At 38.9% G+C, this 13754-nt stretch overlaps 1 protein-coding gene across 1 annotated transcript in view; it reads right to left on the bottom strand.

Moving 5' to 3' along the window:
• Positions 1 to 8376: 8376 nt before the first annotated feature.
• Slc5a12 (solute carrier family 5 member 12) overlaps positions 8377 to 13754 on the bottom strand; it is a 51820-nt gene continuing 46442 nt past the window's right edge. Inside the window, exons 13-15 of the mRNA XM_028767119.1 lie at positions 13583 to 13686; positions 10318 to 10445; positions 8377 to 8529 (exon numbers count right to left, since the gene is read on the bottom strand). Of these exons, the coding sequence (XP_028622952.1) occupies positions 8377 to 8529; positions 10318 to 10445; positions 13583 to 13686 (385 nt within the window). The remainder of the gene's footprint in view (positions 8530 to 10317; positions 10446 to 13582; positions 13687 to 13754) is intronic.

The following is a 13754-nucleotide window of genomic DNA, read 5'->3' as shown; positions in this document are numbered from 1 at the left end:
TAGTAAATTGGGATCTGTTGAATGGGTATGGGCTAGAAAGATTGTAGGTTCTTTAGCTCTCAAACAATAGTTTTATTATTAGAGAAACTTATCTCATTCAGACTCTCTCTTGATAGATAATATTCCTATCTTAAGTCATTCACAGGACTGGGAAGATGGCTCAGTGAGTAAAGTGTTTGCTATGCCAGCATGACAACCTACATCTGGATGGAGCATCAACACTGACAAACAACAAAGCCTAATATGGTAGAATATGTCTGTGACCACCGACTCTAGGGAAGCAGAGATAGGAGGATCCGAGGAACCAGCCAATGTGGCCAATTTTTGAGCTCCAGACTTAGTGAGAATCTCTGTCTTAAAAGATAAGGTAGAAATCAATAGAAAAATACTGTACATTGACTTCTAGTCTGCACATACACACATTCATGCACATGAACACAAACATACAAGACATGACACATATAAACACAGGAAGGCATACTAATACATATAAACATTCATATACCACAAAAAAGAATAAAATAAATATTAGCATATTAAGTTACAGGTGAGATATCACATTAATACTAATGATGGCTGTGTTAGAAGCACATGAGAAAATCAATTTGATTAGGTCATATGAGGGTAAATAGGCTTCTACCACACCCAAGCACTTTTTCTCTTCACACATACTTGGCCTCTCCAAATAATTTTCAAAACCTCATGGAGCAAGTAATTCTTTAAGGCAAAACCAAACAAAGTGTCTGAAAAAATATCTCAGCAGCTAAGGGTACTGCACCTAATGCTCTTCCGGAGGACCCCACTTTGGCTCCCAGCACCCATTTAGTGGCTTAAAATCATCTGTAACTACATTTCCAGGAGATCCAGTACATTCTCACCCAGCCTCTGGTGGAACCAGGTTCTCATATGGTTTACAAAAATAAATGCATAGAAAACATTTACATAGCACAAAAATAAATATTGCTTTAAGAAAGAAAGGCTTTATTTTAGTCAGTGGTTGCACAGAGATAAACACTTCATAATAAGGAAGGCATAATAGCAAGTCAAAACCAAGAAGCTGATTACATTTCATCCAGTCACAAGAAGCAGAGAGAAGAAACAGGAAATGGAATGTAGTTTAAAAACCCTCAAAGTTCTTTCCCAGTGATGGACGTCTTCCAGCAAGTTTCTACCTTCTATAGATTCTATAACCTTCACAAACAGTACTACCAAGTGGTGACTAAGTAGTCAAACACATGAGTCTATGAGAGGCATTTCTCAGTCAGACCACCATAACTTGCAAGAGAGCATAGAGTATGAGCCAAGGAGATAAGGATTTAATCAATATTCTGACAATTCATTGTGGAAATAACGAACCCAATTTCTCTGAGATGGGATAGAAATTCAAGAATAAATACAGTACAGGGTATTGGGATAGACTCTTATCTCATAATCAAGAATCAACAAACTTACCCACTTTTGGTTTTAGACTTGATGGTTTAACTTGAAAATCTGTGTTTATTGAATGACCTGGGTGGATAGATTAATTGGTCAATTGAGGCAAGTAAAAGAACATAAACCAAATTGATATCATCAAACATGTGTACTTTGTTTTCCCCAAATTACAGAATCACAAAGGCTTCCATACAGTACTGTTAGTGCGCTAACATCTTATTTTATTCACACTATCTATGGAGCTACAATGAGAACATTTTGAGGCGACCAAACATCCTGGTTTCATTTGGAAAGTTAACTGCTTTCTTCTAAGCATTTTTTGTCTTTATATTTCTTTTTTTTTTATTTTTCCCAATCTGCTTTTATACCATTTTAATTACATGCAAGTATTAAAGTCAGTTCTAGGTTGAAGAAATAGCAATAAAATAGATGCAAAAAGTCAAGGAACAAGCAAGACAATTCAAAATTAAATGTGTCAACATTGCATAGACTAATGAAAGGATTGAGTTCTTGCTTAAACTATTGGTCAGCCTAGGTTCCTACTTTTGTAGGAAAACACCTGGGCTTTTTACTTTGTGCAGGTGATAAATTTCTTCCAATCAAGTGTAAGAGTCTGAAAATTGCTGAGGGAAGACCCCAGACTCAGATAGTATTCAAAGACAAAGAGTATTTATTCCGCAGAAACAACCAGCATGCAGGGGTGGGGGAGTGGCGGGGGGTCAACTATTCTCCAAAATGGTTACCCTAGACAAAGGTGTGCAGGTCTTCTTATAGGGAACCAGGAGAATCCTCTACAAGGATTAGATAATCATATAATTGGTAGGGGCCAAAGGAGTGACATTAATATAACTTTGATTGGCTACTGTTATTTGTTCTATATTTAGAGAGTAGGTTTGGGTAATCTAAAATTTCATTGGTGGGTACTGGGGAGGTGACAGGAGTCAGCTTCTGATTGGCTTGTGCCAGGTGGTCAGTGGTTTGAATTCCTATGTCATGAATGTTTAACTGCAAGATTAGATAGGACCGCCCAGCACAGATGACCCGTCTTGGGATATTTTCCCGTTTTGTGGTTATTCCAGGCTGTTCTTTGGGAGGGGGTTTTATGACCTTGTTTCTGTTCCTGGAGCTGGTGCCTTATGGCCTTCTTTTTGAAACCAGGCCTGGTCCTTAAATGGAGACAAATGGGGTTTATGTTGTCCTTTCACAAGCTTGCCACCCTGGTTCATGTGGGATTTTAGTTATGACTATATTTGGTGACTTTCTTTCTAAAGACCATCCTTGTTTCACCCACAGTAAGCCTTTTTAAAAAGTAAAAATGAACGCATGTAGGTTGGTTGAAAGTGTCTTCTAATCAGGACTAATGATTGCTGCTGCCTAGATCTACCTTCAGAGAAGAGAAGCAAGTGGATTCCTAACTCCACTTATTTACTGCTTTGTAACAGGTGAGCTGACAGTTCTCCCTGATAAAGTAACTTCCACGTTTCTTGACTTTAAGTGGCAATCCTCAGTTACAGTGGACAGTCAGCATGCACTTTGTTGTCTTTCTTTCCCCAAGAAGGCAAGTCACAATTTTAGAGCCTAGATCTGTACTGACTTACTCAATCCAATTTTCCAACTTAAATCTCTGGATGTAAAAAACAATATCTCTAACCTACTTTGTTTTTTAAAGAAGCAAAATTCCTAAATTACTAATTAAAAAGAAAGCATGAGAGCTATATTTGGAAGACTTCTCAGAAACACAATTGTGTAATAGTATTTGGGGGTAAGTCTATGCCCCTTGTGCTCCCAAATAACTGCAGGGTTTTTCTGTACCTGCTCTAGCCCATTTTAGATTCCAAATAATTGACAAAGAGAACTAATAGATTTATTAGCAAGCTAGCAGCGCTAAGCTGGGCAGATTCTGACCTGTTCTAAACTTACAAGGCTACCTGTTTCCTGCATCTGCCTTGCCCTGGCTTACTCTCGTCCATGTATGTCCTGGTGGCTGTTCTCTCATTGAGGTCTCCTGGCAAATCCTCCTGGTCCTTCCACATAGTCTTTGCACATGTTCTTCTTGTCTCTTCTCTGTCCCTCTCTGGTCCCTTTGGGACCTCCTAACTGGGATCGAATGTTCACCTCTGTATTCTCCTGTCCAGCCATTGGCTGATCAGTTCTTTTTTTTTAAACAAAATCAGAGACGATGGAAAACAATTTTTATGTAATATTGAGGCTGGAGATGCTTGACCATATACCAACATCTGGATTGTAACCAGATCTCTGGGCACAGAAATCAACATCTGAATTTACAGTCACAATTGAGATATGAGTACCCAGCCATACAAGAAGCAAAGACTTATAATCTCAGTTCTATCTCATATGAATCGACACTACTTTTTTGACATCTTCATTTAAATGGAAAGCAATGGAATTGAATGACCAAAAAAGTAACAACCCAATTCCAAAATATTAGTGGCAGCTATGCTTTGGAGATAGTAGAGGCAACTTGGGAACATCTGACCTATGTATAAAAACAAGTCTCCTTTGCAGGTGCCTCTAGATTCACTTGTGAACACATCTTGCTTTTTTTCTAACCAGAGAGCAGAGAAGTTCAGTTCATCTTTGAGCACAAAAATAAGTGAGACATTTTTTTATCCTCTGTATTTCTGTTTGTATATGTGCTCCTTAAGGATCAAATAAACCAAACACTACATACTTTATCCAAAACATTGTATATAATATGGTGAAGCGTACTATATTGTGTTTACTTGTTAACTGACAGGTCCATCTTAGTCTCTAAAGTTTACAGAAAGGTTTTCAGGGTAGTAGACCATATTGCACTCATTCACAGGAGATATTCCAAAGGTCGTTTCAATGGATTTTTTAAATATGAATTCACTTTTAAAAAAATAATTCAAATAACCTTGATTATACATCATCTTCTAAAGACTTTCTTTAAAATTAAATAGCTGTATAAAAAATACAGCAGATTTAAAAGTATCCCAGAATTCATGAATACAAAACTGTGTTAAATTTTACTAAAATGAAAATAATCCATGAAATTTCCAATTGATAAACCGAAGTATTACTATCTGTGAACATTTTCTTCTATAAAGATAAGATTGTGTTTTGTTTTGTTTTGTTTTGTTTTGTTTTGTTTTGTTTTGTTTTGTTGGTCGGTTGGTTTTGGTTTGGTTTTCCTAGTTTGCCAAGAAAAAACCTGAAACTCCCAATAATGGTTATTGTTTAGTTTCAGACCTCCCTCTCTCTCTCTCTCTCTCTCTCTCTCTCTCTCTCTCTCTCTGCCTTTCCCTTTCCCTCCCTCCCTCCCTCCCTCCTTCCCTCCCTTCCTCTTCCTCCTTCTGCACCACTTCCTTTCCTCCTCTTCTCTCTCTGTGCATGCATGTGTTCCTTTTCTCTCTTTCTCTCTCCCTCCCCAACACCCCTTCCCAAAAGCTACTGCCTAACTGGGTCCAGGACCAAAGCCATCTGGCTGGGGACTCAACTTCTCCCAGGTTTCGGCATCATTCTCTAGGTTACTTTTCCAGCTCCAGTGAAATAAGCCAGTATAAACCAGATTAGATTGCATTAAAGGCAAGTTTATTGGGAAACTGCTCTCAGATGAGCAAATTCACTGGTCCCAAGGATCAAGGACACAGAAGTTGTCATGGGGAAAGGGGGTAAGAGAGGGAGAGGAAGAGGGAATGGGGGAGGGAAAAGGGGGATGGGGAGAGGGAGAAGGGGAGAAGAAAAGGAGGGAAAGGGGCAGAGGAGGGGAGGGGGAGAGGGAGGGAAGAGGAAAGGGGGATGAAGAGAGGGAGAGGGTATGGAGGAGGGGAAGAGGGAGAGGAAGAGGGCATGGAGGAAGGAGAAAGGGGAAGGGAAAGAGGGGAAGGGGGAGAAGAAAAGGAGGGAGAAGGGCAGAGGAGGGGATGAGGAGAGGGAGGGAGGAGGAAAGAAGGAAAGGGATCTGCATAAAGAAAGAAGAAAAAAGATGAGAACAAAATGATTATATAGAGAAGAGCCTCTAAAGGAAGGGCTGCCCAGGCCCTGGGCTGGAAAGTTCAGGGAGGGGGCAGGGTATACCAGGTAGGGACTGACAGATACTGGGAGACCCTGGAGGCCAGGTCAGCTTTGGTATGTAAAGTAAGCACTTCATTCTGTCCCTTGTCTTGGGGTGCAAAAAAAATGTTATATTTCTATTAACTAGCTATATATTAAAAAGTATGAATCTGTTTTGTAGACTTCTGATACTACAAACCCCAAGAATATTGTATCAGAAAAGTACACCTTTGAGTGTCATTCACATGGTTGTGAATCTTTATTGACTTCCTCAGGAAACTGTAGCATTCAGTCTTTCCAGGAACTCTAAATAGAAATAATCCTGCAGTGACTTTTCTATCAATCAAAAGGTACAACTGATTTTGAAGTACATGGAATATGTAAATATACAACAGACACTAAACAAATATTGGATTTTTTCTGAAATATTCTGAAAAAAATCTGAACTTATTACTAAGAGAACAGATGTGGGGAAACGCATACTTTTCATGATATTTGTATTTTCTGTTGTTCTAAGAAGATTGTAAAACATTTCACTAATACTTGTTTTTTAAATACTCTGTGAAAGGATCACAGCTTGTGGGCTTTGCTCTTCTTGCTGAAACACTGTAGCCACAAAATAGTAAAATTACTCAGAAAATGCAGTTTCAATTAAACAAAAGTAAACCCTGTGCTCTTCTCTCTGTTTTAAGATGCACCCTCTAGGTACTGAGTTACTAACTTAACTTGAGATGTTTGCTTAAGGCTAGAATTTACAAATGTAAAACTTAATAAACCGTAATAAAACATGTTGTTTCCAGTTATGAAATTATGGATATGGTAAGATGTATCTCATTTTTGGGAATAGGACCTTTTAATAATCGTTTATAAATACTCTAACATAAAGCCCAGTGCTTGGGAATTCAGGACATTGTTTTTGACTTAGAACTATTTAATTCATCAGTTTTATTTTTTTCACAGATTCCTAGTAAAACATGTACTAAGTCAATGTCATCAAAGAGAAACAGTGAAACGATTTCAGTCAAAATGGACACCAGTTTTTTTCATACACTACACAGTGGCAATTAGCCAGTCACTGGGTTAAGTCCTCACAATAGTTCTATTAAATAAAAATAGTTTCTATTCCTTTTAATTGGAAACTAAATTAATACTTTTAGAAGTCTTTCCTCCAAATGACCAGGATAATATGTGTTAGAACGCATGTTTGAGTCTAAGCCATTTGATTCAGATACCTCTTATCAACCAACAAACTACACTTTTTGGTCCAAATAATGACAAAGAGAATGTCAGCCATCTAAGTGAGTTTAGTGAAATAGACATTCTTATCCTCACCAGAGTCTGCAATTATGCACAAAAGGCGCAAAGGCTACCATTGAGTTTAGTATGTTTTCCATGTCTAGAAACTCACCACTCACAGAACAATCTATTGAGAACTCTCTGGACGTTCTATGCCAAAACAGCCCCATATTTAACCCATTTGCACTGAACATGGCCCTGTAACACCATTCCAATTTGCCATCTTGAGAGAAAGGGATGGGGGGGAAGATGCTGGTGCTTGCGTAGTTTTCCTCCACTTCACAAAATTAATACATTTCCCAGCCCTCTGTAATATGTTTCTTTTTTCATATTCCCTTCTGCTTCTACATAAAGGCATATTTGTTCAGTTGGATGAGTTCCACTCCAGAACTTTGAAGTTATTCTCCAGACTAAAACTAATATAGTGCTTACATCTGATGGAGTGACTTAAGCTTGCACATGTGACCTGGATGAGCTTTTGGGATAAATTTATAAGACTCTGTGGGTAATGAGCTCTGCTGTAAACAGTATTTTCTGTACAGGGTTCATTGAAAATGCACTGTCCAACCTCACAGCTTTCAATGAAGCATGCTTTCCCCTTCATTCAGCTTTGTAGATTAGACTTCTGGATAAGCATAGACTTTTTCCCACTTAAGCTGTTTTAATTATTATGTGTAGGTGTGTGTGTGCATGTGTGGGTATATGCACATGAATGTGAATGCCAATGGAGGTCATAAAAGATATCAGATTCCCTTGAAAGCTACAATTACAGGCATCTGTAAGCTACTCAACTTAGGTTCTGGGAAGTGGGAAGAGCAACAAGTTCTCCTAGCTGCTGAGCCATCTTTCCAGCTCCAAATGTATCAATTTAAAATGACAGAAATGAAGAAGAAACACTGCTTCCACAACACAAAGTGAATAGTCTATTGATATGTGATTGCTCCTGCATGGAAGACTAATTTTTCTCCCCCTGTACTTAGTACAACTACCCTTAAAGTTTGGTCATAATAGCTCCAACAGTAGAAATGACTAATGGAATGCATAACAGAGACAGTGTGAGGATACTATAAAGTATTCTAGCTGTTGCCACAAGGTAGGCATGGTTATATCTACTTGTCTATATACATGTTAGACATGAGGTTGGAGATGATGTCATTCATATTTTATCAACCTTGTCAGAGCAGCATCACATGTGCACATTTCCCCTTATGCTTGTTCTCTATCTCACCAAGATATTTTGATGGTTAAAATGTCAAAATGTACTCTAGGGTTAGAAGTCAGGCAGATATTTTGTAAGAGCAAGGACCTGTGCTTAATTCTCAGCATCAAAACGAAACAAAAGTCTTCAAACAAACAATAAACCTAGAGTTTTAATCTGACAAGAATCAAAGAAACTTTAACTCATTTCATCGTGATCAAACTCGGTCCTGTTCAGTCTTGTGGCATTAAGCACTTCTGGCCTCAGCTGATTTTTCTCACCTGAATTTGGGTCTTCTCAAAGAACATCCTGAGTCACATCATTCCTATAAATAAGTATAAATACAGCAAGAAGTGACATGAAGTACACGCATGCATATGTGTGAGCATATTATCATTGCATGTATTGTCCTAGAAATAAGTGGTCTTCTCCTGCCCACTGTGGCTGTAGCTTTTGTCTTTGGCATTGTAGCCTGGGATCTGAGCCAGGGTGTCTTGCTTGAGTCCATTCTGTAGGCCAGATTCAACCCCTTGTTTCCAGGCACTGCTACTGTCAAGGTAATCCTGAGGAATGAGGAAAGACACTCATTAAAAGCCAGTCTTGACGTGTTTAAAACCAATTTAAGGGATATTGTGTAACTACTGCTATTTTACAAAGGATGATCAAGATAGATATGTATTCATTTTTACTTTCCCTAAACATTGTCACAATTCTCTCGAAATCCTAACATTGAAGCTCAGAACATACAAAAGCGTACCCTGCCTCCTCTTGAGGAGGATCATTATTGCCTAGTTCTTCTGCTGTTCTCAGCTTGCTCTTCATTTACTTAGAGCAAGTAAGTTTCAGTGCAATTTACTTAGAGCTCAAGCTGATCTCTAAGTCATGGATTTTGACTGAAGAGAAGGAAAGTCTTACCAGTCTCAAACATGAAAGTACTTCTTGGGTAAAAAAAAGCCTAAGGAAATTAGACATAGTTGATGTTTCTTTAACTGTAACTTTTCACTATTTAGACTTGTTAAGGTTTGAATGCGAAGTATTGCTTACAGTTTCACATCAGCTGCTGACTCTGTTGAGGAGATTGTGACTCTAAGAAGTTGCGCCTACCTGGAAAAACTGATCACTCTGGGCTTTTCCTTGGGGCTATGTCTTTCTCTGACCCCTACACATATATTCACTTTCCTTGTTTCATTCCCACCAGGATTTGAACATAGTCCCACTAATTTCCTAATCTGTCTATGTGCATGGGATCGAGCAAGCATGGATGAACCATTTGAAACTGTATGCCAAAACCAAACCAAAACACAATAAACAACAATAAAAACCTACAACTCCTCCTTTGAGACTTTCTGTCAGGAATTTTGGTAAGAGTAACTAATGTAACATGGTGGAGAATTGGAAAATTGTGTCTATGTCATTCTGTATAATCATCTTCTTTAGCTCTCAAATAGCAAAAGCTAAACAGAAGGAAAATAAGACTTGGAACCAGGGTTAGAACCTAGATTGTCTGACTCTCAAACTCATGGATTACATTTGACTATATCTTGTATTTTGTTCTATTTATAAAACTCATTTTGATATTTTTTCCTGGAACTCACCTCTCAGGAGCAGAAACTGATCACTTACAGTATCAACAGTCCAACCATGAGGCCCATTTGCCCATCAACACGCACATTTCAAGACCATCAGCTATAGGGCTCTAAGGTCAAAAGCTTGATCCTCTCAAGCTCTGACATTTACTGTTTTCTGTTCTCGTATCACTTTCACTAACAACTGTTGCAAAGAGCAGAAGGACACCAGAGGCAGAAGTTCACTCCCAGGGGCAGTAGGGTACTCCCAGAGCCAGAAGGGCCCTCCCAGGAGCACCCCCAAGAGTGACACTCTTTCTTTAAGATTATCACATAAGACCATTGGAAAACACACTATTTACATTATAATTAATAATAGCAAAAATACAGTTATGATGTGCAAGGAAAAGAATTTTATGGTAGGAGTGTCACCACAACATGAGGAGTAATATTAAAGGATCTCAACATTCGGAAGGTTAAGAGAGTTAAGAATTCAACTGAAGGTTGAGAACTTAGTAAGCTGTTTGTTGTTTGCTTGTGTGGTTGTTTGTTGTTGTTGTTGTTGTTGTTGTCTAATTCCTCTTTTTAAATTTATTCTTCTCTCATATATTACATCCTGGCAGCAGTTTCTGCTCACCCCACTCTTTCCTATTTCCCACACATACACTTCTGCTCTCCCCTAGATCCACTCCTCTGGCAGGGGATAGAGGTAAGGCATAGCGTGTGGGGAGAAGGGAGAACTGTGGAAGTTAACATCTGTTTTCAGAAGCTAATTCATCTGCTTACCTGCTCTGTTTCCCGGTCATGCTGAACTCCACACCAGCACAGAGTTTTGTATTTCTTGGACCAAAAGCAAAATAAATTGCAAACTGGTCTTATTAAAAGTGGGTCAATATCTTTGCCACTTTGCTTGCCTATAGAGAAAGAGCAGATGAATTAAATTGATTCCATGCTCCAGGATTCCCGTTTCAGTACAGGCATATTGACTTGAAGGGTGAGTTACTGTTGAACAGCTTGAAAACAAGCTTGAGAGGTGAATCCATAGAACTGGGTAGACTGCAGAAAGAAGTGAGAGCTAGCAGTTATAAATTCATAAACTGTCAGGTCGAGAAAGTTCAGGGCTCTGAAGTTAAGTTGTGATAACATATTCATTTGAAAAATATTCTTCTACTAGTAAATTTTGCAGATCAACTGAAGAAATAACAGGAAGTATGTTTCTTTCTTAAATTGTATTTAAATCAGGTATTTCCAGGATCATCTAAGTCAGTATTTGTAAAATCAGGATCATTCTCTGTGATTCTTTTTCTTCCATTCCAGCATCAACATCTTAGCAAGTGCTCCAAGATTCTACCAGACAATCTTGACTCTCCTCACACTTTATTTCTGACCCTCAAGCATACCTGATTAGTGTTCTGCCATTTTAAGTCCTACTGAGGACCAAGACAGAATGACATTTACACTAAGAGGTAAAGGCTGATGAGGTCATCCTCCCAGAATCTTTGTGAACAACCTGGCCTGGAAGCCTAGTGTAAATTCCACATTCTACAAAGTGCTGGTGAGTACAAGAGCCAATCCATCTAGAGGTTCCTGAAGGAAGCAGTGTAGCAAGAGTTAAACGTTGATCAGATTCCTTCTGTGGCCCGATGTTATGTCTAAGTAGTATTTTGTTCCTGTCCAATATTTTGAGGTTCACATAACATGTGCCACAGTATTACACAAAAGGTTTCTTATGTAATAGAGTTCTAAGTAAATCAGTATTTGTCAGTCAGTGCTTTCTATAGACTAGGCACACTTCAAGCATGTATTGTTAGTATGGAACGTTATATTGATTAGTGAATAATGCATCAAGGAAGTAACCATCTGTGGTCTCAAAGATGGTAGTATAATTTTTCTTAATGTATGAGTGAGTAAGAGAGAGAAGAAATGAGAGAGAAAGAGAGAGAGGGAGAGAGAGAGAGAGGGAAGGAGGGAGGGAGGGAGGAAGGGAGGGAGAGAGAGAGAGAAAAAGAGAGAGAGAGGAGAGAGAGGAGAGAGAGAGAGAGAGAGAGAGAGAGAGAGAGAGAGAGAGAGAGAGGAGAGAGAGAGAGAGAATGGTATGCAAAAGCTGAAACCTGTAGTGAAGAATATCTGCCCCGTGTTTCTGGATCAAATGTTTTAAATCAAGGAAAGTAGACAACCAATATCAATCACTGTAAAAAAAATAATAATTTACATAATACAGACCAAGGCCTAAAATCTGCTAATCAAACTTTCATCACTAAGGAGATTTATTACCCTAGATCAGCAAGCAAGGGGTCAGAGACTGCCTCAGGATCAGACAAAGGCAGAAATCAAGCAGCAAGCAAGGTTTGTTTATTTCTTTGTTCGTTCGTTTGTTTGCAGGAGTGGGTTTTTAAAGAAAAAAGCATGAAGTCTGTGGTAGGGTGAGTGGGTAAATTCTGATTGAACATGTTAGTCAGTTAGCAAATTTTGATTGTTGGACCTTGGTGACTTCATTCTCAGGAATGAGTCAGTGTCCAAATAAGAGAATGAAACCTGGGGGCTAGCTTTAGGAATATAATCTGTTGTGTTTTAGCAAAAGAGAGGAAAACATGCCATGTTTGCCATGCTAGAGCAGGCTAGAAGCCTTCAAAAGAGTTCTTTGTTTCATATTAGTTAGAATCTGAGTGTTTTGTTTTGTTTTATTTTGTTTTGTTTTCTTGTTTTCCTAAAATCAAAACTAAGACATTGGGAGACAGTAGATCATGAAGTGAAGACAGTAGTTCAGTTTCACAAGCAGGAATGTTAAAAATAAAAACGTAACTCGACTTGGGATCTGTGTAGTTTCTTTAATCCTAGGTTTATAACATCCTTCACAAATAAGATCTTGAAGATCAGGTGTTAATTAAAGTAGACTATTTCGGTCTGTGACTATGATATGTAAGAAAAGTTTCAAATAACTGAGTTTATAAAGTAATGAAGCAAGACTTGAAGAGGAAACATCACTATGACTTTTATTAATTTACTTATTTTTATTTTCTGTGCATAGATATTTTGTCTGCATTAATATCTGTGGCCCATGAACCTGCATTTCCCATAGAGGCCAGAAAATGACCCCAGATTTCATGGAACTAGAACTAGAGACAACGGTGAGCTGCAATGTGGGTGATGGGAATTAAACTTGGTCCTCTGGAAAAGCAGTCAGTGATTTTAACCACTAGTGCATCTCTCCATCCCCTAATATCACTACTTTTATTGCAACCTTGGTTCTCCTTCTGAACAAAAACAATTTTGTGCAAAGGCACAGACCCTTTGAAAATAGCATAAAGCATGGCTTATAATCCATCCCCTACTTCTCACCGTTGTGGTCCCCCTACACAGTGCACAAGTGGCAAAGCCCTATAATGAAACCCCGAATATAAGACAAAATTATGTTGGGATTTGGGTGAAAAACATACTTAGACATACTTAGCATTTAGTCTTCCTTCATATTTGCTGTTTCAAAGAATTTCTTATACCCAGGTATGATGACTGGGTTGCTTCAAAATGTCTTGCTTATTTCCTGATTCTTTTACACACACACACACACAGAGAGAGAGAGAGAGAGAGAGAGAGAGAGAGAGAGAGAGAGAGAGAGAGACAGAGACAGAGAGACAGAGACAGAGACACAGAGAGAGACAGAAACAGAGACAGACAGAGAAGAGAGCAGAGAGCAAAAAGCAAGGGAGGGAAAGGAAGATAGAGGTGTGGGGATCACCATAAAGCTGTACTCTTTGGGAAGAAGACATTTATTTCATAATTTATTTTTTTAATTCACATTACATCCCAATCACGCTCTCTTCTCCTCCTAGTCTCACCCTTGCAAATCTCTCGACCCATTACCCCATCCCCTTCTTCTTTGAAGAGGGAAAACCCAGTTTGAGTACTACACCACCCTGGAGCATCTAGTCGCACCAGGACTAAGCACCTCAGGAAGAACGCATTTGTGGTAGCCTCAGAAGCTAATCTGTGAGGCTACCAGGTGGACAATGGCATGAAATAAGCCTCAAAGCGGGAGGTCCAGATAGCCTACCTGTCACGAAGCTGATGATTATTCCAGCACCTATACATCCCAGGCAGCCCACAGCACTGTAGTAAAGGTAGGAGAGTGAGTACCAAGTGTCAGCTAGGACAGGTCTGTTGAGAAAAGCAGCACAAGTCATCAACTCGGTTCATTGTTCAGATACAGGGACTCTTCACCTAGG

The sequence above is a fragment of the Grammomys surdaster genome, unplaced genomic scaffold (assembly GCF_004785775.1).
Source record: "Grammomys surdaster isolate TR1022 unplaced genomic scaffold, NIH_TR_1.0 170, whole genome shotgun sequence".
Classification (NCBI taxonomy): Eukaryota; Metazoa; Chordata; class Mammalia; order Rodentia; family Muridae; genus Grammomys; species Grammomys surdaster.
Note: the sequence above shows the minus strand (reverse complement) of the source record. Positions and strands in the feature narration are given on the sequence as shown.